Here is a 19,807-nt window from a genome sequence, read left to right on the forward strand (position 1 = left end):
GCCTTTCAGCGCCGGCAGCGGGAGACTGAATATATGTTTACAGACATGCTGGTAAACCCGTGTGTCTTATTAGTGGAGCTAATGTGGCTGTAATTAAGGAATTTAATTTAAGACGGCACTACGAGACAAAACGTCAGGATAAGCTGAAAAACCTAAATGCTGAGCAGAAACTACAGAAAGTAGAAGAGCTAAAGAAGAATCTGACATTTCAGCAGACTTTTTTCACCAGAGCAAAATCACAAAGTGAAGCTGTTGTGAAAGCAAGTTTTATTGCATCAGAGGAGAAAGCCATATCAGCCCGCTACCACTCTGAAGAGCTGCATGATGGAGGTGTGCAACGTCTTGTGTCCAGACAAAACGCAGATTTTGGCAAATGTGAGCCTGAGCAGAAACGTATGTCAAAGTGAAACTGCCCTGGGACAAACTTGTTGGACTTACAACAGATGGAGCGCTGGTGTTGTGCGGTGAAAAAAGCAGACTAATCAGCAGGATGCTGATGCAGGAGGAGAAATGTACCGGTGAGTTGACAGCATATCACACACCAGGAAAGGCTGTGTGGTAAAGTCCCAAAAATGGAGCATGTAATGATCACCGTAACACAAACCGTAAATTTTATCTGAGCTAAAAGTTTAAATCACCGTCAGTTTCAGTCTTTTATGTAGGAAATAGATTCAGAGTTTGCCGACATTCCTCATCATACAGAGGTCTGCTGACTGAGTTGGGGAAAAGTTCTCAAAAGAGGTTTTGAGCTCAGCAAGGAAACCTGTCAGTTCATGGACATGACATGTATGATGCGGTGAAGGCATTTCAAGTGACTTGCAAAGAAAAGCGTCTGGACTTCTTTAAGTTAAGAGACGTTTCACCTCTCATCCGAGAAGCTTCTTCAGTTCTAAGGTCAAATGGTGGAGAGTCCCAGATATAAACCTAGTGGGAGTAACCCCCCACAGAGGGACAAAAGGACCCCCTGATGATCCTCTAATCGCCTGAGCCAAGGTGTGAAACTGGGCGTGGGTCCCAATCAGCCAGAGTTTCGGGTGAGTTCATTGTGAAACCTGGCCCCACCTTATCATGTGAATTCCTGAGATCAGATGGCCCAGGATGTGAGTGGGCGTTAAGGCGTCTGGGAAGGGATCTCAAAACTGGATTATAGATGGCAGAGAGTTGGTGTCGTAAACCCCCGCCTCTGTTCAAAGATGGTCGCTCACAGTGGACATAGATGGCTTCTTTCACTCCTCTTTCAAACCATTTGTCCTCTCTGTCCAAAATGTGAACATTGGCATCCTCGAAAGAGTGTCCTTTATCTTTAAGATGCAGATGGACTGCTGAGTCTTGTCCTGTGGAGGTGGCTCTTCTATGTTGTGCCATGCGCTTGTGAAGTGGCTGTTTGGTCTCTCCAATGTAGAGGTCTGGGCATTCCTCGCTGCACTGTACAGCATGGAAAATTACGACACTGAATGGCCCTCGGGTTATTAGTTCCATTCCTGAAGCAACGCCCCAGCTCCGTCTACATGCGGCTCCAACCTTGTGAATGCTTTCATTTATTTTTTCTGGGGTTTTGGCAGCATGTTCATATTTCTAAATTGCAGAATTTTGACAGGATATGTTTTTATGGAGAGCAAAATATTTAAAATTAAAGTTGTTTTTTTTTTAAGTTTATTTAATCTGGAATAATATTCCTGTCTGTTTTTAATTCATATTCATGTTTAAAAAACATTGTTTTAGTGTTCAATAAATGTTTATCTTGTTTGGCCCGCGACCTAAAGTGTGCCTTGATGTTTGGTCTCCTGTGCAATTGAGTTTGACACTCCTGGTCTAAAGGCTCCAACCTAAAGAAACATCTGGAAGTTCTTTTTAAAAAACTAACGTTAGCCTGCTGCAACTACCTTGCTTTAGTTGTGGTAGCTTCCTGGGTTATGTGCCACTTCAGTATCTACGTGACTTATTACTATTACGGAAGGCTACTCGCCACCGAGCAAACATCTTATCTTATGTTAACATACAGTGGGGCAAAAAAGTATTTAGTCAGCCACCGATTGTACAAGTTCCCCCACCTAAAATGATGACAGAGGTCAGTAATTTGCACCAGAGGTACACTTCAACTGTGAGAGACAGAATGTGAAAAAGAAAATCCATGAATTCACATGGTAGGATTTGTAAAGAATTTATTCATAAATCAGGGTGGAAAATAAGTATTTGGTCAATAACAAAAATACAACTCAATATAGGGCTGGGCAATATGACCCAAAATTCATATCTCGATATTTTTTAGCTGGATGGCGATATAAGATATATATCTCAATATATTTTTTTAAAGCCATAAAGTAAGAACAAAAAGAGAGTTCTTAGACAAAGCTGTGTCCCAGATGTCACACAGGCACTTTTATTAACATAGAGCAGATGTACATAAAATTTACTCAAAAATAAATTATGAGCATTTATTAAATAATAACAACAATGTTGTTTTTGTGCATAACAAAAAGCTCACAATTGTGCAACCACGTCTCTTAACAGGTGCTATTTATGGTCCCTAAACACAGTAAGGTAATATTACGTTGAAGCACGTCAACTTTTGAGAAAATGAAAGGATTTTAGTCCGTGCAGCACCTCTGGGCTGCATGGCATTAGCGTGGTTAGCTCGTTAGCGTGGTTAGCTCGTTAGCGTGGTTAGCTAGCTAACACGTTGACGGCGTCCAGCCCCACGCACGGGTCGATGCGCGCAGTAACTCGTTAACGGAGATTTGCCGTGTTGATCTTGTCGCTTCCTGCAGGTGAAGCGATGGGAGAGGAGGGGAGTTGTGTTCAGTGAAGGAGAGGCGAGGCCGAGTAACGTTGTAAAGACGAAAGTGGAGGAAAGAGACGCAAACTTGCGGCTCCACAAGTATAATTATAACGTAACAGACTATATCAATATAAAGGATATTGTCACATCTTATATCTCGTATAAAAATATATCGATATTTTTTAAAAACTCGATATATCGCCCAGCTCTAACTCAATACTTTGTAACATAACCTTTGTTGGCAATAACAGAGGTCAAATGTTTACTATAGGTTTTTACCAGGTTTGCACACACAGTAGCTGGTATTTTGGCCCATTCCTCCATGCAGATCTTCTCGAGAGCAGTGATGTTTTGGGGCTGTCGCCGAGCAACACGGACTTTCAACTCCCGCCACAGATTTTCTATGGGGTTGAGGTCTGGAGACTGGCTAGGCCACTCCAGGACTTTCAAATGCTTCTTACGGAGCCACTCCTTTGTTGCCCGGGCGGTGTGTTTTGGATCATTGTCATGTTGGAAGACCCAGCCTCGTTTCATCTTCAAAGTTCTCACTGATGGAAGGAGGTTTTGGCTCAAAATCTCACGATACATGGCCCCATTCATTCTGTCCTTAACACGGATCAGTCGTCCTGTCCCCTTGGCAGAACAACAGCCCCATAGCATGATGTTTCCACCCCCATGCTTCACAGTAGGTAGGGTGTTCTTGGGATGCAACTCGGTATTCTTCTTCCTCCAAACACGACGAGTTGAGTTTATACCAGAAAGTTCTACTTTGGTTTCATCTGACCACATGACATTCTCCCAATCCTCTGCTGTATCATCCATGTGCTCTCTGGCAAACTTTAGACGGGCCTGGACATGCACTGGCTTCAGCAGCGGAACACGTCTGGCACTGCGGGATTTGATTCCCTGCCGTTGTAGTGTGTTACTGATGGTGACCTTTGTTACTTTGGTCCCAGCTCTCTGCAGGTCATTCACCAGGTCCCCCCGTGTGGTTCTGGGATCTTTGCTCACCGTTCTCATGATCATTTTGACCCCACGGGATGAGATCTTGCGTGGAGCCCCAGATCGTGGGAGATTATCAGTGGTCTTGTATGTCTTCCAGTTTCTGATGATTGCTCCCACAGTTGATTTTTTCACACCAAGCTGCTTGCCTATTGTAGATTCACTCTTCCCAGTCTGGTGCAGGTCTACGATACTTTTCCTGGTGTCCTTCGAAAGCTCTTTGGTCTTGGCCATGGCGGAGTTTGGAGTCTGACTGTTTGAGGCTGTGGACAGGTGTCTTTTATACAGATGATGAGTTCAAACAGGTGCCATTCATACAGGTAACGAGTGGGGGACAGAAAAGCGTCTTACAGAAGACGTTACAGGTCTGTGAGAGCCAGAGATTTTCCATGTTTGAGGTGACCAAATACTTATTTTCCACCCTAATTTACAAATAAATTCTTTACAAATCCTACCATGTGAATTCATGGATTTTTTTTTCACATTCTGTCTCTCACAGTTGAAGTGTACCTCTGGTGCAAATTACTGACCTCTGTCATCATTTTAAGTGGGGGAACTTGCACAATCGGTGGCTGACTAAATACTTTTTTGCCCCACTGTATGTGTGTGTATGTGTGTATGTGTGTCTCGACCTCAAATGCATTCTGTCTCCCCTCGCCAACTAAACTCATGACCTCTTAGCAGATAGAAGCCACTCTCATATGTGTAACAACCTAACTGAAACTATATACGAAATGTATTGAATAAATGCTTTAATCAAATGCCACTAGATACAGTTTGTAACTATATACATCCAGAGAGATGGCAATTGAAAAGCCAACACACTAAGTAGCTGATTAGTACGTTATTATAAACAAACAAACAAAATAAACAAATATTTAAACAGCCATTCCTTCAGTGATGAATATCAATGATATCTGGCCTTATGGAACTCACACAGTGGAGCCATTTTCCCCAGTGTTTTACATATTTCTCATACTCAAAATTCACTAAAATAAGTAATCTTTTCCATATTATGAATCTCCAAAGTTACATCAATACAGCTGTTTAATGTTGGTGGAACCTTTTGGTCAGTGCCTTTTTATTTGCAGCTAGCAGCACACAAAGTAAGTATTTATACATACCCTTTATGTCTGAGGGTATGTATTCTAAAAATATGGATTTGAAATCAAAGTGTAAATATGTACTAAATGTGTTTTGCATCACTGTATGGACGTCTATCCAGTAATTCTTAATATTCTTACAATCCCAAATTATATGGTAGTGGTGTGAGGTTTCGTAGCCACAGTTCCTCCAACATTCACAACTTCCATCATCATAATGCGCCTTTAAAGCTGGGGTAATGAAAAAACAAGCAAAACCTTTCTAGCTGAACTTCCAAATATGTGATTTTGTTCTTCTCCAATGAAAAGAACAAATGTTTTGCCATTCCTCTTCTGTAATCACCAGACCTCCCTCTTTCTCCCATCTTTCTTTTATATACTTGGTTGAATAATTGCTGAGATCATGAAGACTTTTGTATATTTGTGAGATTACACCTTTCCTAATTTCTGACTTATGAGCATTTAAAAAGAGTTGGATAAATGGCCTCGCTGTAGTGGGTATTTGGTTTTTAATGTTTCGAGTATAAAAGTTTCTTAACTGTAAGTATCTATAGTGGTTTTGGTTTTCTAAATGAAATGTTTGCTTTAAAGTTTGGAAACTCACAATTTCATCTTCCTTTACAATACCGCATATGAATGTAATTCCTTTACCTATCCAGTTTTTAAAACTAGGGTCTACATGATTTGGTGTAAATTCCGAATCATATGCACACCATTTTAATATTTTTATATTCTTCTGCAGCTTATTTTCTTTTGCCACCATTTTCCAAACACCTAGTGTGGCCTTAAGCCAAGGATTTCTTATTTTGGAAATGTAGTCCTGTAGATTTCTACCTGTATGTGCATATTGGTTATTGTTTTGCATTCAATTTCCTTCCAACACTGCCCTGCTCATTGCTGAAGTATAGTTTTGGGGGGGAAATTGATGTCCATAAAGACAATATTGATTTGTAAATGATTAACTAACAATTTTGTGTTTGTGCTTAAAGTGCTTTGGCACTCTTTGGCAATATTGTAGACAATATTAAACTTAATCATCACATCAGCCTCCTCTGACGACCTGTTTGCTGCTGCCTGCCGCTGAAAGGCAGTGGCGAGAGGGGACACTTGCGCAGTGCATTCATCACGACATATGTGTTTTCTGGATACATTGTGCTTTTTCAGCGTTCAGAGGTTGATGGCTCTGTGTCAGAGCACTGGCTATGAATTTCAGACGGATCAGGACTTAACAAAAAAGTTATCAATAGTTCTTTTCATCTTTTCTCATTACCCACAGCTACATCCACTTCTATTGGGCCTAGGCTACTCACTAGGGCTGGGTATCATCACTGATTTCTATGACATGAAGGAAATTTTCCTGGCCTGGCTTTTTATAGCAGATAAATATAAGAGAAATATTAAAAAATATTACCGTAAACCGTTTATTTTGCGACACCACGAAACAAACGATAGCGTAAAATGAAACGATAGATGTTTTTATATCGTCATCCGATATATATCGTTATATCGAACAGCCCTAATGTCAGAGGGAATTCATGACGATGTTTATCAAATGTGAAGCGCAGTTTGCTGCTTCTTTTGCTGCTGGATCAGTGAATTTTGGTCTGAGAGAGACAAAACCTGCTACTCAGAATCAAGAAAAAAAAAAGACGTAAACACAAAGCGCGGACCCACCAACGCATCAGAATCAGTGAGCTGTCGGCTTTCAGCCCCGACGGTGTGTCCGTGTACAGGCCGTTGGGTGAGAAAGCCGAGAAAGAGAAAGCTGATTCTGACGTGTCGGGTCCGCTCTGTGTTTACGTCTTTGTGTGGAATCTGTTTACCTGCTCTCTCATTTGCTGTTTGGTGGTTGTTGAAATAGTTTTGTGAGCTTTGACCTGAGATTCTGGTGTTTCTGGCAAAATACATTTATATTTAAAACTCTATTCAGGATTTAATGACTCAATATCGCTTAATTCAAGATACTCAACTCTCTCTATCCACCTGCACTTTCAAACATGTACTAAAGACTACAGGAATATCTGGACTTTCAGAGTTGCAGAGACTTTTTTTTCTTTTTTTTTTTTTACTCGAACAGCTGGTTGCACCGGTGTGACCTAAGGTTTATTTTAGTCGCACCATTGAAAAATTTGGTCACATTTGTGACGCACTCTAGAGCCCTGCCAACAAAAACTATGCTGTACACATTCGCTTCTCCTCCACAAAATCTGACCGTGCAAATCAAACTCTGTTCAGGTGGTTTGAGTATGTGACTAGGATGCCTCCTGGGCAACTCCTAGGTGCTGTGGTTTACTGTACTGTACTGAACAGCAGAACAGGCTTTCTTGTTCAAGGGAGGAGGCCCCTGGGCAGATCCAGCAATGAGGCTATCAGGGAAGTCTGAACTTCCGACTGCCCCCACGACCCGAACTCGAACAAGTAGTTAAAAAAATGGATGGATGGAGAATGAAACTGACCTGTTTCATCATGTTTGCGTTTAGCAGATCCTGATGTCTTCTCTGCTTCCTCTTCTACCTCAGCTGCTGTCACAAAAGTCTAAAAACAAAGACACAAAATCACGACCATCGAGTTTTCTGTTTTTACTAAAGAGGAAACAAAGATGCTCAAATAAATCTCAACATTACCGCTATGTCTGCGGCCTCCACCGATTGGCTCTCCTGTGTTGGTGGGCGGGGCTCCACTGTGCTTTCCTCTGCCTTTTCCCCCTCCTCCTCATCTATTTCAACAATCTCATCCAGAGTGACCAGCTCCAGGGTGTCTTCCTCCAGATTTGTTTTTTCTTCTGGTGCAGCAGCCTCACTTTGGGACCCAGTGGCCTCTTTAGTATCTGTTTTTGGCTTCTCTTCCTTCGTTGCTGTACCAGACTCGTCTTCAGTAGATAGAGCATCACTAACCTCAGCAGTGTGATCCAAACACTCCTCTTTATCGACCACCTCCTCCTCATCTGCATTTTTTGGTGATGCTGAGTCCTTATCGTCTTTAGGCACTGTTGGCTCTTCTGTATTCTGGTCTTTCAAAGGCTCATTGTCAGCCGTCTCATCCTCAACCGAGTCAACAATCTGATAAATGGCCTCCTCCTCATCAGCCACTTTACTAGATGCAGCATTCTTTAAGGCAGCTTGTTTTTTAGTTACTTTAGTGTCCTTCTTTGGTCTTCCCCTTCTTCTTTTTTCCGGAGTTTTGGCCCGTTCATCCTTAATAACTTCATCCTGCACTGGGTCTACTATTGTAAAGGTGGCATTCCCCTCGCTCTTCTTTGTTGGTGTGCTCTCTTTCACTTGAGTCTGCTGAGGTTCCTCCTTGTTTGGTTCCTGAGAATCTCTGGCAGGTGTCGGCCTCCTTCTCGTTGGTGTCTTGTCTTTTTTTGAGACGTCTTCTTCAGTTTCTCTTCCTCCTCTGGTTGACCTTGTTGTGATGGTTGGTTCGTTCATGGCAGCCTTACCCTCCACTGAGTCTAGGATCTCGGACGTAGATTCCTCTTCCCTGACGGTTTTTATACATGCAACTGTGGAAGTTGGCGTCTTTTTATTGTCTTTGTTTCCTCTGGCCGACCTCCTTCTACCAGGCCTCTCTGTGGTGGAGACATCTTGAACAAATTCATCTTCAACAAAATCCACTACCTCAAAGATCATCTCCTCCTGTGTCTCTTTCTCCTCTCTTTTAGATGTTCTTGTTCTCGGTCTACCCCTTCTTGTTGGTCTTTCAGCTCGTTTAGCCACTTCAACGTCTTTCTTGGTTTTTTCCTCCTTGTTCTCAGCCTCTGCCTGGGTCTCTGTGGTCGGTGGCTCTTCTTCCACAGAATCAATTACCTGGTAAGCTTCTTCCTCTTCTTCAGTTCCTTCAGTGACTGCTTTCGAAGTATTAAGTTTCTTCTCGTCATCTTCTCCTCTGGTGTGATCATTGACTGAATCTAACTTCTCAGAGGCTTTCTGTTTAGTAACATCTGCTGAACTGCCTTTGTTTTCTTGTTTTTCATTATTTAGAGTTTGGCAAAATGCTTTGGAAGCTTTGCTTGATTTTTCTGAGAGCATCTCCTCATTCATTTCTTTTCCATCTCCACTGGACCTTGGAGTTTGGTTCATGCTTGGATCCAACCCTTCTTTTTTATCAGCTGCATCTGGTTCTTGAATCTTTTCCTCAGACAGCTGCTTTGCTGTGGCACCTTCATCTTTGATCAGATGACTGTCCCCTTGGACTGTACTGGCTTGGTCTTCACTAACGTTGTCTATCACATAGAGAGGAGCATCCGTTTCTGTTTTACTGGACTCCTCTGAGCCTTTATCATCAATGCTGTTCAAGACCTGACTTTCCCCCTCATGCAAACTCTGGGTTTGCTCAGGCCCTGATGACTCTGTTTTAGTCTCTTGGTTTGAATCTTCATCTATCTGTTCATCTGTTGGCTCGTCGATCGAATCAAGGATCTGGTAACTTTCACCATCATCCTCCTCCTCCTGTGGATATTTCCCCACATTGTCTTTTTCCCCATCTCCTTTGCTTTTCTTTGACTCTTTGTGTGCGTCATTCTTACATTCAGTCTCCAGAGTTTGTGTTTGGCTCTTCATCCCTAATCCCTCTGCAGGTGGCTGTGTCTCTGATGATGTTTCCATTTTAGTTTGATTTTCCTTTGCTGACACTTTGAGGTCAGACTTTGTTGCTGCACTCTCCTCTGTTAGCTCTGCAGCAGCGGTTGATGCCATTTTTGAACGGGTCCTATAACCCGAGGACGAAGAATGCGTCAATTTGTCTGGAGGTTTGCTTGGCTGTGTTTTCTCACCAGAAAAGGAAACAGGCTTACTGACACTCACAGAGGATTCGGGTTTGGTGGATTCAAATGAGTCTTTACTTTTTCGTAGTGATGAGGTTGAACTGCTTTTCTCAGAAAATTTCGTGGGCTTGGATGAGGGAGAGGCTGAGCTGCTGGAGTCTTTGGAGGACCCTGCTGAGGTTCGTTTGGAAGCAGGAGATGCAGCTGAACTTTGACTTTCTGCATTCTCTGTGGACTTTGGCTTAGTTGAAGAGGAGCTTTCACCATTGGGGTCTGCGTCTGCTGCGTCATCGTTAATTTCATCAACAGTGACAAAGTCGTCCACATTGAAATCCAGCTCACCAAAAGGGCGGCTCTCTGAAGAAACTTTCTTCTTTAAATTATCAACTTGAACCTAGATGGAAAAACCAAAAACAGTCTGTGGAGCCATGAAACACCTTACCCTGTAATCAGAGTGTAACTATCAACAAATGTCCCTCTGTCCACAAAAACCTCCTATATGACCAGTAACCACATGACCAATATTCTCAGAGTGATTAAGCGTTTGAGTTAGCCCAGCCGCCCACCCCCACCACCCACAAGAGAAATCCTCGTGGGTCTGATGAACTTTTACCTTTTCGTTTGGTGCGTCTTCATCCTGTGCCCTACTAGGGCTGCTGATTTTGCTCTGGAAATGAAGATAAGAAAAAAAATTTACTGAATTAATTTCGTATTATTCTGTGCTGGTTTTGATAAACACCTAAAATATAGCCTGAAATGTGTTTAATGAGTGGTGACGCCAAAAATTGGACATACACAAGCTTGCAAAAAATAAATAAGACTATATGTAGTGATGACCTTCGCTTTAATTTATCTGTTCCAGAAATAATGCAAATCTAAAAATGTTATCTTCCTCATTAGTATAGTGGACAGTATCTCCGCCTGTCACAATGGGGAGTGAGTAATCTCCTTCTCTGCTCTGCCTTCGGCTGATCAGGTGTCACAGACGTAAACTGCCAGTCTACTACTTATGTGAAATACAGACTTCAAAAACACTTTCCCCGTGATCGGAAGGTCGGGGGTTCAAATCCACTAAACGGCTACTCTGAGCAAGGTACGCCTGCTTAGTGGCTGCCCACTGCTTCACTGAGTGAACGGGTCAAATGCAAAGAGAGTAATTTCCCCAGGGGGATCAATAAAGTATACATTATTGTTATTATTATCAGCATTAATTATTCATACAGCCTGCAGCTTTACCGCAACAATCAACAGTGTACTACTATACAATGCTCACATGTAATCTCCAACATAAGGCTTTTAGTGTCTTAAGATATTTTGGGACAACACAGTGAAATTTAAAGTGTTACCTCTCTGTCCTTGCTCTGTGCCCTACTTTCTCGACCCTGTCTATGCTCACGAAGCGCCGCTGTAATGGCCATGAAAAGGTCATAGTTGATGCGATGAAGTTTTGAGTCTTTTTCCTCAGACTTGACTGGGCTTGTTGCTGAAGGAGCAGTGCTAGAAGCGGCGGGGGCGGCGTTTGCATCAGGAGTAGTGACCAAAGTTTGTGGTGGCCCCTCTTCCTTCACTGCTGCTTTCTGGCCTTCCTCACTTGGCTGCAGGACAGCGGTCGATTCTGCGGCCTTCTCGGTTTCCAGTTCGAGGTTAAGTGTGTTCTCACCCGAGTCTTGCAGACGCTGTTTCAGACTCTTCAAACTGAATTTAAAAGCAAAGATGCCAGTAGGTTACTATGAAAAGAGGTTCGTTGTCACAAAATGTTAATGTGAAATAAGAAATTCCATTTCAAATTTCTAATCTAGAGTTGCTTATGTCTAAATCACACTCTTCTCTTTCTGGATCTTTGGGAACTGTTTACTATAGCACAACCTTGAGGAGTGTAGCAGTCATCATGACTGTTTTGACTCTGCCATTAAACCTGAAAATGAAAGATACTCACGACTCAATACGTCCGACTTTACTCCTATGAAGAGGAGAGAAAAAAGCACAAGGTCAGACAAGCATGAAGACACTTTAAAGAAAATAAAAACACACAGTCTAAAATCAATTTCCTCTTTGTCTCACTTCTGATTGTGGGACACACTTACCAAGAAGATAAATAGTCCTTGGTGACATTGCTCTCCATCACCTGTGTTAATCCACCAGGTTCAGCCATCTCAATGCATATCTGAGAAAACAGAAAGATATTACATCAGTGACAGTACAATTGTTTTCTTCCTGAGGATATTTGAGCAACACAGTGGTACTCAAAGGGTGCGCTACAGGCCCAATTTGTGAAAGTAACAGGACAGAGGTCCTGGCGAGTTTCTTTACTGCCCTCTACGATAGTACAACATTTTGTTAAAAGAACAAAAAAATCTTGATGTTTCAAACTTGCAAATGGAAAATAAACGCAAACATATTTCTATACTTTTGTAAAGTTTTTGATTAGAGAATAAAACCACTGAGCAAGAAACAATAAAAGAATAACTTAGTGCTGCCTCAAACTGCAGGCATCTTCCCTGCTAGATGGGCCAGGACGAAAGGCTGAACAGGTCATAAGATTATCACTTGGTTGAGAACTTAGTGCATTTCACCAGTATTTGCAAAGGCATGTAAAATTCAGATTGCCTGCTGCAGGGACTGTCTGAATATTAAAACTTGCTGAACTAGTGTTAAAAAAACAAAGTCTCCTTCAGACTCATTTAAAATGTTTCTCAATGTTAAAAGTCTTGCTTAAAGCTGGAAACAGAATAAAATAAGACAAACTTAAAAACACAGTTTAAAAACCACTTGATCATCACAGTATAAGAAAGTTACACCACTTAAACTTTTTTAATGTCTTCATTTTCCATGTTAACCACTTATTGCTCTCTTTATCCTCCCTGATTGAATTTTTTCTGATTTTCACTGTTGGTGGAATTGGGCATGCAGCTCACTCAGGTTGCATAGGCAGTCCAGCTCCTCCTGAATGGCAGTCACAAGAAGATCTGCCGTGTCTAACAGTGCGGCCTCAACAGTGTGGAGAAAATATTAGGAGATGGTGTGTTATAATGGTTTGTAGTGATGGGATTTCCAACTCTTTTTAGAGAACCGGTTCTTTCGGCTCGGATCACTAAAAATTTTGAATTTTTGTAATCATCTTGTCCTTTTGGGGTATAATAAAACCCATTTTTTGAAGATTACATTTGTGCCTGTGTGTTCCTGGCTGCTTGGTTCATGACAGGGCCATAGAAGAGCAATGACCATTCAGCAGGTATCCTCTACTTTGTACAAGGAGAAGGACTGCTAAAGCCAAACTGAAGTTCTCTGAATTCTAACTGACTGTTATTCTGCAATGATGAAGTGCAATGTTCCCTCTAATTTTTCATGTGTCTGAGCGAACGCACAAATTCCATGAACGGTCCCTTGGACCACTGTGAGCAACAGCAGACGTGTGCACTGTGGTCATGCCAGCAACGAATCCATCCAAGTTACATGGTTTATTAAAAATAGTCAAATTACAGCATTTACATTTATGTTAGACTACTTTTAATTAACTGCTTTAGCCCACTTATAATGACAATTAGAAAAGAAATCGTGTTCATGATCTGTGTAGTATGTTAACGCTATTGGAAGTAAAAATAACGTTTTGAAAACAACTTTCTTTTTTGTTAGATTATAAAGCTCTGACTTGTATTATGAGTCTGTGGTCTGGTAGAGAGTCCTGTAACTCTCTGACTGCAAAATACAGTAAATAATGACCAATGTTGGGCAATTAATTATATAGTTCTTCACAAAGTAACTGAGTTATGCAAACAAAGGTTTTTGCAGCTGTTTACCCCAAAATGCAGTCCAGGCTTCTTTTAAACAAACATTTCAAACTATTTACAGAACAATCAGCTGTTCTGCATCAAATTTGATGCCAAACAAATTTTTTGTGCCACTCCAAAACATCCCCCTTCCTAAACAACTAAATGCCATGTTGCCATATCATTTTTTGATTGGTCTAGATGGTACATTTTTCCACCAATAGGAAAGGGTAGGGTTTTTTTGGTTTTGTTTTTGCTCACAGGCTCAGAGTGCTTTCAAATGTTTTCCTTATAAAACGCAGTTTTTACCGTTTCTTCCCGCAGTAAATATAAACAACGGTAGTATTCAGGAAGAAAACCAAACATCGCATATATTTTATCATAACTCTGGTTTTACGTGGCCAATCAACACAATTTAAAAACTGGTGTAACGTCCACACGTTTTCCGTCAATTGTTCCGTCTGTCCTGCTCACATCTCCAATGGTTGTACACGTTGTCATTAACGTGGCTTCACTCCACAGCAGCCACGCCGCTTTGCTAGCTAAAACACCGGTGTTGGCACATAAGGACGCTGTCATAGCCTGTCAGCGACGTTGATTAGCTGCGTATATACGAATGTGAATCGCATTATTGGCTGGACTATGGGATAAGGTGGCAGCCAGTCACTTACTGACTAACACTGCAAACCACAATTGTTAAAGCTTTAATTTAATTTCAATTCAGGTTCGATTTTTTTTTTTTTAGGTTTTTTCTAACCCTAACCCTAACCCTGTGCGCAGAGACCGTGCCAGAAGTGCGCAATTGCGCACGCGCGCAGCTTAGAGGGAACATTGATCAAGTGTTCCCTTAATTTTATTAAGCAGTTTAAATTGAACCAAACTGTACCAGCTTTGCGGGTGAAATGTAAGGCTTAAAACCTTCTGAAGACTTTTCAGAAAAAGCTGCATTTTAAGAGCAGCAGACACCATAACAAGCCTTGCAGATGTAAAACGTGAAAAATTTGCAGGTGTTTATGAAATCGTACCCTGTTGGCAAGCGGCAAAAATCTGACAAAAGCAGCAATGGGAGCCACCACTTTCATGATCATCATGACAAGGTCCACATTCACCTCGGAGACCTCCACAATCAGCAGCCGGTCCTCCAGAGACTCAGACTGTGGAACATGCTGAAAAACAACCAGTGTTAAGATCAGGGAGACCCGAGCCTGCTGCTTTTACAGGACAGATTTATGTGACTGCTGACTTACAGTGCTGCTCCATTTCATCATGCTTCTGTACATGCTCTCCTGTGAAAAGAGTAGAAGATGAAAGCGGCTCACATCAATTACTTATCCTCTGTTTGTAAAATAACTATTGAATAACTCTCCTCCTGGTTAGAGTGTTTTTAATGTTCTATTGACCCCATTTAATAAGATAAATATTGGACTCCACTGTAAGTGAGAAGTAACTCGATCCTGGTTTGCATCTTTGTGGCAAAGGATTCATACTTCAGGACAGTAACGACATAACATATAACTGTTTTCCAGGAACTATTTGATGCTTTTTGAGTCTCAGTGACTTTCCGCAACAGTCGTCAGACCTCAATTCCTCTTAACATGTAGCTGTGGAGAGACATCTCACAAAGGGCCTGAATAGCTAGCCCGCAAGGAACCTTGAGATGGGAAACGCTGAAGCTAGAAGGTTAGCAGCAACTGAAGTTTCAAAATAAGTGAGGGCATTGCTTAATAGTCAGTGAAACACTCCATAACCTATGTCTGGGTCTTTAACGTTTACACAGGACTGACTTCACAAGAAGCTCTGTGGAAACTTTAAAGTGGTGGTGGAATGACGTGGGCTGTCGTCTATGAACAGAAAAGTGGATAAAGTTCATGCAGCTTTTGTGCTGCTGTCGCAAAAAGGAAGGAACAAATACAGACAAAATAATAATAAATACTTGATATGAAATTCATGCATATTTTTAGTTTTTCCATTTCTTATTCAGATATTTATCAATAAGTGACTTATATGTATGTATATATTGTGCTATTTCTTACTTCTTGTATTATCTGTCTTTGTTACCGTTTGTACTGTAACCAACGTAATTCCCCCTAGGGATCAATAAAGTATTCTGAGTCTCATTCTATTAATATTAGCCCAGAGAAGGATGATGCTGTGCTCACTCCTTAGAGGAGGAATCTTTTTTGATTGGCATCTGAATAGTTTCAGTGAAACAGGAGCATGCCCCTGATTTAACAGCCCCCGATTGCTCCATTTTCATACCTCACTTGAACCAGGATGCACGTCTTGTAAAACAATGTGGATTCCTAGTCTCCGTCTCCGCTCTTCAACTGTAACTGGATCTTTGAGGTAATCTCTGGCGAAATCGCAGCACGCATCCCAGCTGTTAAAAAACACAAAGGCCTGGAGAGGAAGAAAGGGGACAAAATGATGCAGAGGAAACATTCAATATTAATCATTAAATTGAATTAAATTTGCAAATTTCTCTGTATCAGCCTGCTGGGTCTATTCCTCACCCTCCTCTGCAGTGATAAAACGATTATGTTGTAGTACAGAGTCTGAACAGTCTGATCAGGGAAGTAACGCCACACCAGCTTGGCGACATCCTCCTGTCTGTAGTTTCCTTCTGGCAAACCAGTCAACATGATCGTGGAGAACGTAGATCCTTGAGATTGGGCTTTCTACAAGACACAAGGTTCAAGAACCAAAGTTTATGTGAAGAGAAACTTTGCAGTACTTTTTAAAAAATATATTACTATAACTGACCACATAGAGAAGACAAAATGAAACCAATGAAAAAAATGGACGCCTCTTGGTATTTACTCAAGGATTCCTGTTTAACACATGAAACCTTGGTTTATAAAATGCACTCACCTCAATGTCATCAGGTTCCCTGACAGTTAAATACTCTAGAAGTGTAAAACACACACAGTTAGTAACAGTCAACACTTTATATCTGGAGGTTAATTTTAGTTTCTCTCACCTGGGATTGTGAACCAAGGAGCGACAGTGGGGAACACAAAGGGACTAGTTGTCATTGTGATCCAATATGGTGAAGTGCTGCGTTGTGGGACGGTAATATCTTCTGTTGGGACAGCTGCCCCGTCAACAGCAACATCGCTGTCTGGCAAAGCTTTGTGTGGCAATCTTGGTGCTGCACAAGAAAAAATAAGTTTTGTTTATTTTTTATTTTCTGTGTGTGTGTCAGGTTTTTAACTGACTTTCAGTTTAACTTTAAGCACCTTTACAGATATCCAAGGTATCATAGGCATCAGAGAAAAATGATTAGAGAGTTAGACCAAATGCCAGTCTGAAAAAGTGGAGTTTAAGTAATGGCTCTGGTTCATGTGTCTAGGGCAGAGACAAGCAGAAGGGAATTGACCGCTGATGGACCAAAGATTTCTGGAGGGGCCAATGAGCATCAAAGGATTTGTGGGAAGGAGAATCACAGTGTTAGTGAATCAAAGTTGAGGGAATGTGTTGCAATAATTTATTGTGGATGACGATAAAGCAGCAGTTTTGCATATGTTGCAACCTTTCTCGGACTTCACTTTATCCACAGTCCAGGGAAGAACTGAAAATATATTCATGACTGTTTCACAAACAGAAAGTGAAGGAAAGATTATTATCCAGACTCTGTGTGATAGATGTGATGTGTTTCCATGATGGTGGAGATGGGAGCAGCTGGTGCAGCACTGGAGACAAAATAGATTTTGCAATATCTGGTAGTGAGGAGCCACAGCCCTGAGCTCAATCATACTGTTGAAATTTTTGAGGAAACTTCAGAATAACCGGGGTTACTGGCAGTGTTAGTTATTTCGGACCTGACTACTTGTATTTCAGTATTGATAAAACTGAACTCCGAAAATATCTCTAAGTTCCTCTTTTATGACTTCAGACAGTTCTCCTCGCAGGGGGTTTAGTGTTGGCTTTCAGTTCTTCAGCAGTCATGCCTGCCGTTTCAGTTAGGTCGGATGAGACTTAGTTCGATTCATCTGTATCACGTTGGCGCGTGGTTCTTCAGGCCGTGAGGTGTCTTCTTTCCACCAGAAAGTCTCACAGTAGTCTGTGGTTCAGCCCAATAAGTCCTTATTTTGTTCTCTAAGCAAACTTTAGGAGTTCAGAAAGTGACATTTATAAGAGAATTTTTCAGAATTCTGCAGCTCTACTAAGTTGTGTGTTACACCATGTCTTGCTCTATAGCGCCCCTGATTAGATGGATTTTAATCTGTCTCTAGTATCAGTATGCTTTTGCCACTCCTTGTAATCTTCAATTCACTTGCTTCTTTTGTGCATCACCCACTAAGACGACAATATTTGCCGTATTGTCCAAAGACAAGAGTCTCTTTGGACAATACGACCAATGTATAAAAAGTATAACTCTTAAGCTTGCCTTGTAGAAGACCACGTAGATCTCCAAAGCAATCCCACAGTACAGGAAGGCCAGCAGGACAAAAGCAGCTACCCTTACCAGACACGATTTACAGCCAAAAAACAACCCACCATATTCAGTGTATTACCAGATGACCTTCCATCAACTTCACCTTTTTTTCCCCGTTTAAATCACATTTATTTAAAACCCCATTCAAAACACACTTACGCAGTGATGTAAATCCACTGTGTGGTATTTCCACCCTTGACAATTTGTGGCCAGTGGCCTGTTTTAGAAGGCTGTACCAAACACCAAGGCGATCAGCATCACACACAGACTCAAATTCAATTAACACCTGAAACACAAGAAAGATAAAATTTACTCTAAACATTTTAATTTCACATTCTAAATGGTAGAAAATGGAACACATGGAAACAGTGAGCTAAGCACAGCTTTATTGTGGAGTTCACTGGATTCAAAAGTCAGAAATCCTGGATCAATGAAGCACTGGAGCCGTGCTCAACGTGACCCCTGCACTAATGCTCTAATGTGATGAACACTAGTGCGCATGAGCATATGAAGAATCATGTGCTACAGCGAACAGATTACCTGCAGTCTCTCTTTACTATCTTTATAGTTTTGCAGTTGTGCTTTCATCAAGATAAGTAGCATCCAAAACCAGTCACATTATCTTGTTTTAATGTGTCTGTCAATTTTGGGGGGATAGTTAAGAATACACTTACATAAACACATACATCTCATACAGCCTTTCACAGACTTTTAAAACATGCACTTGTTGCTGCTTATAAGTGTGTTTATACCTTGTAGAGAAGAGGCAGGTAGTTTCTTACAATACCGATTTTTCCCAAAGCTTCTCTGAGATCCCGGAACTCGTCTGGTGAGATGTTCCTGATGTAGATTGTCCGTTCTCCAATATCTATCCCTATCTGTTTCGATAAACCCGGGTGAACATTAAAACAAACCAGAAACAGTATTTAGTTTAACAATATTTCATGCTTTCTTAAACTACAGTTCCAAGATCAAGGTCATACGTTTGCACATATAGTCACACAGCAGTATGCACCCTGGCAGCTATCTTCATTATCCAAACAATTTATAATTGCAGCTCTTGCTTTTGTTGATAACATTGTTTGAGAAAATATTTAAACTTAGCTGTGTACACAGAAAACCACTTTTGTCCCTTTCCTGGGTTCTTAGTTTTTTGCATGTTTCAAATAAAAAGACAAAAACAAAAAAAACAAAAAATAAATAAATTTTTTTTAAAATACAAAATGCAGTTTTGAATGAGGATTTAACTTATTGCAGGAAAAAAGTTATCCAAACCTTTCCTAGCCATGTGTTAATATATGCTCATATTTTTCAAGGTGTTTTGACTTGGATGTGAGTGCTGCCAGTTATAACTTTATACTCTATACTTTATAAGGTATTCTAGTGTAGTCTGTGTTTCTGAGATATGTGTGCGTGTTACCTTCTTAACATAACACAGCCGATTCATCAGATATATATAAAACTCAAGCTGAAAGAAAAACAAATAGTTAAAAGTCATTACATCAAATAAATGTTGGATTCTGTTAAATTGATTTCAGTTCAAAGAGTATTTTTTATTACTTATAGCCTCTACAAAATATTACTTTTTTTTTTTTTTACTTACAACCACATTTTAAATAGATTGAACATTTAAAAACATCAGCTTGCTTTTAAGGATACTGTTTCCATCAACAAGCAGAAACAGATATTTTCAATTATTTTTAATAACATATCTCACAACAGTAAAGTGTATTATCTAAACACAGTGCTCACCGGGGTCGTTAAAAAATTCTTGCTCTTCACAACCTGCAGTCGAAGTTTAGACCCATTGAGAAAAAAATGTTTATCTTCTGATGCTAGCACGATGTTTTTGGCTGCCATTGCTGTCGGCATTAGGGCAAAAGCCTGAAGGAAAAACAAACAAACACTGACACACTGCGCTCACAAAATACGTAATAACTAAATGTTAGTTAG

The 19,807-nt window shown here is 40.9% G+C and overlaps 1 protein-coding gene across 1 annotated transcript in view; it reads right to left on the minus strand.

Annotated features, from left to right (window-relative positions):
• LOC106675407 (uncharacterized) overlaps positions 1 to 19,807 on the minus strand; it is a 65,355-nt gene that overhangs the window by 9,124 nt on the left and 36,424 nt on the right. Inside the window, exons 14-29 of the mRNA XM_076881139.1 lie at positions 19,607 to 19,738; positions 19,275 to 19,322; positions 18,607 to 18,732; positions 18,014 to 18,140; positions 16,397 to 16,567; positions 16,288 to 16,322; positions 15,930 to 16,094; positions 15,676 to 15,816; positions 14,664 to 14,702; positions 14,442 to 14,582; positions 11,734 to 11,813; positions 11,586 to 11,609; positions 10,996 to 11,344; positions 10,263 to 10,316; positions 7,509 to 10,043; positions 7,341 to 7,419 (exon numbers count right to left, since the gene is read on the minus strand). Coding sequence (XP_076737254.1) covers positions 7,341 to 7,419; positions 7,509 to 10,043; positions 10,263 to 10,316; positions 10,996 to 11,344; positions 11,586 to 11,609; positions 11,734 to 11,813; positions 14,442 to 14,582; positions 14,664 to 14,702; positions 15,676 to 15,816; positions 15,930 to 16,094; positions 16,288 to 16,322; positions 16,397 to 16,567; positions 18,014 to 18,140; positions 18,607 to 18,732; positions 19,275 to 19,322; positions 19,607 to 19,738 — 4,246 coding nt within the window. The remainder of the gene's footprint in view (positions 1 to 7,340; positions 7,420 to 7,508; positions 10,044 to 10,262; positions 10,317 to 10,995; positions 11,345 to 11,585; positions 11,610 to 11,733; positions 11,814 to 14,441; positions 14,583 to 14,663; positions 14,703 to 15,675; positions 15,817 to 15,929; positions 16,095 to 16,287; positions 16,323 to 16,396; positions 16,568 to 18,013; positions 18,141 to 18,606; positions 18,733 to 19,274; positions 19,323 to 19,606; positions 19,739 to 19,807) is intronic.

The sequence above is a fragment of the Maylandia zebra genome, linkage group LG3 (assembly GCF_041146795.1).
Source record: "Maylandia zebra isolate NMK-2024a linkage group LG3, Mzebra_GT3a, whole genome shotgun sequence".
NCBI lineage: Eukaryota > Metazoa > Chordata > Actinopteri > Cichliformes > Cichlidae > Maylandia > Maylandia zebra.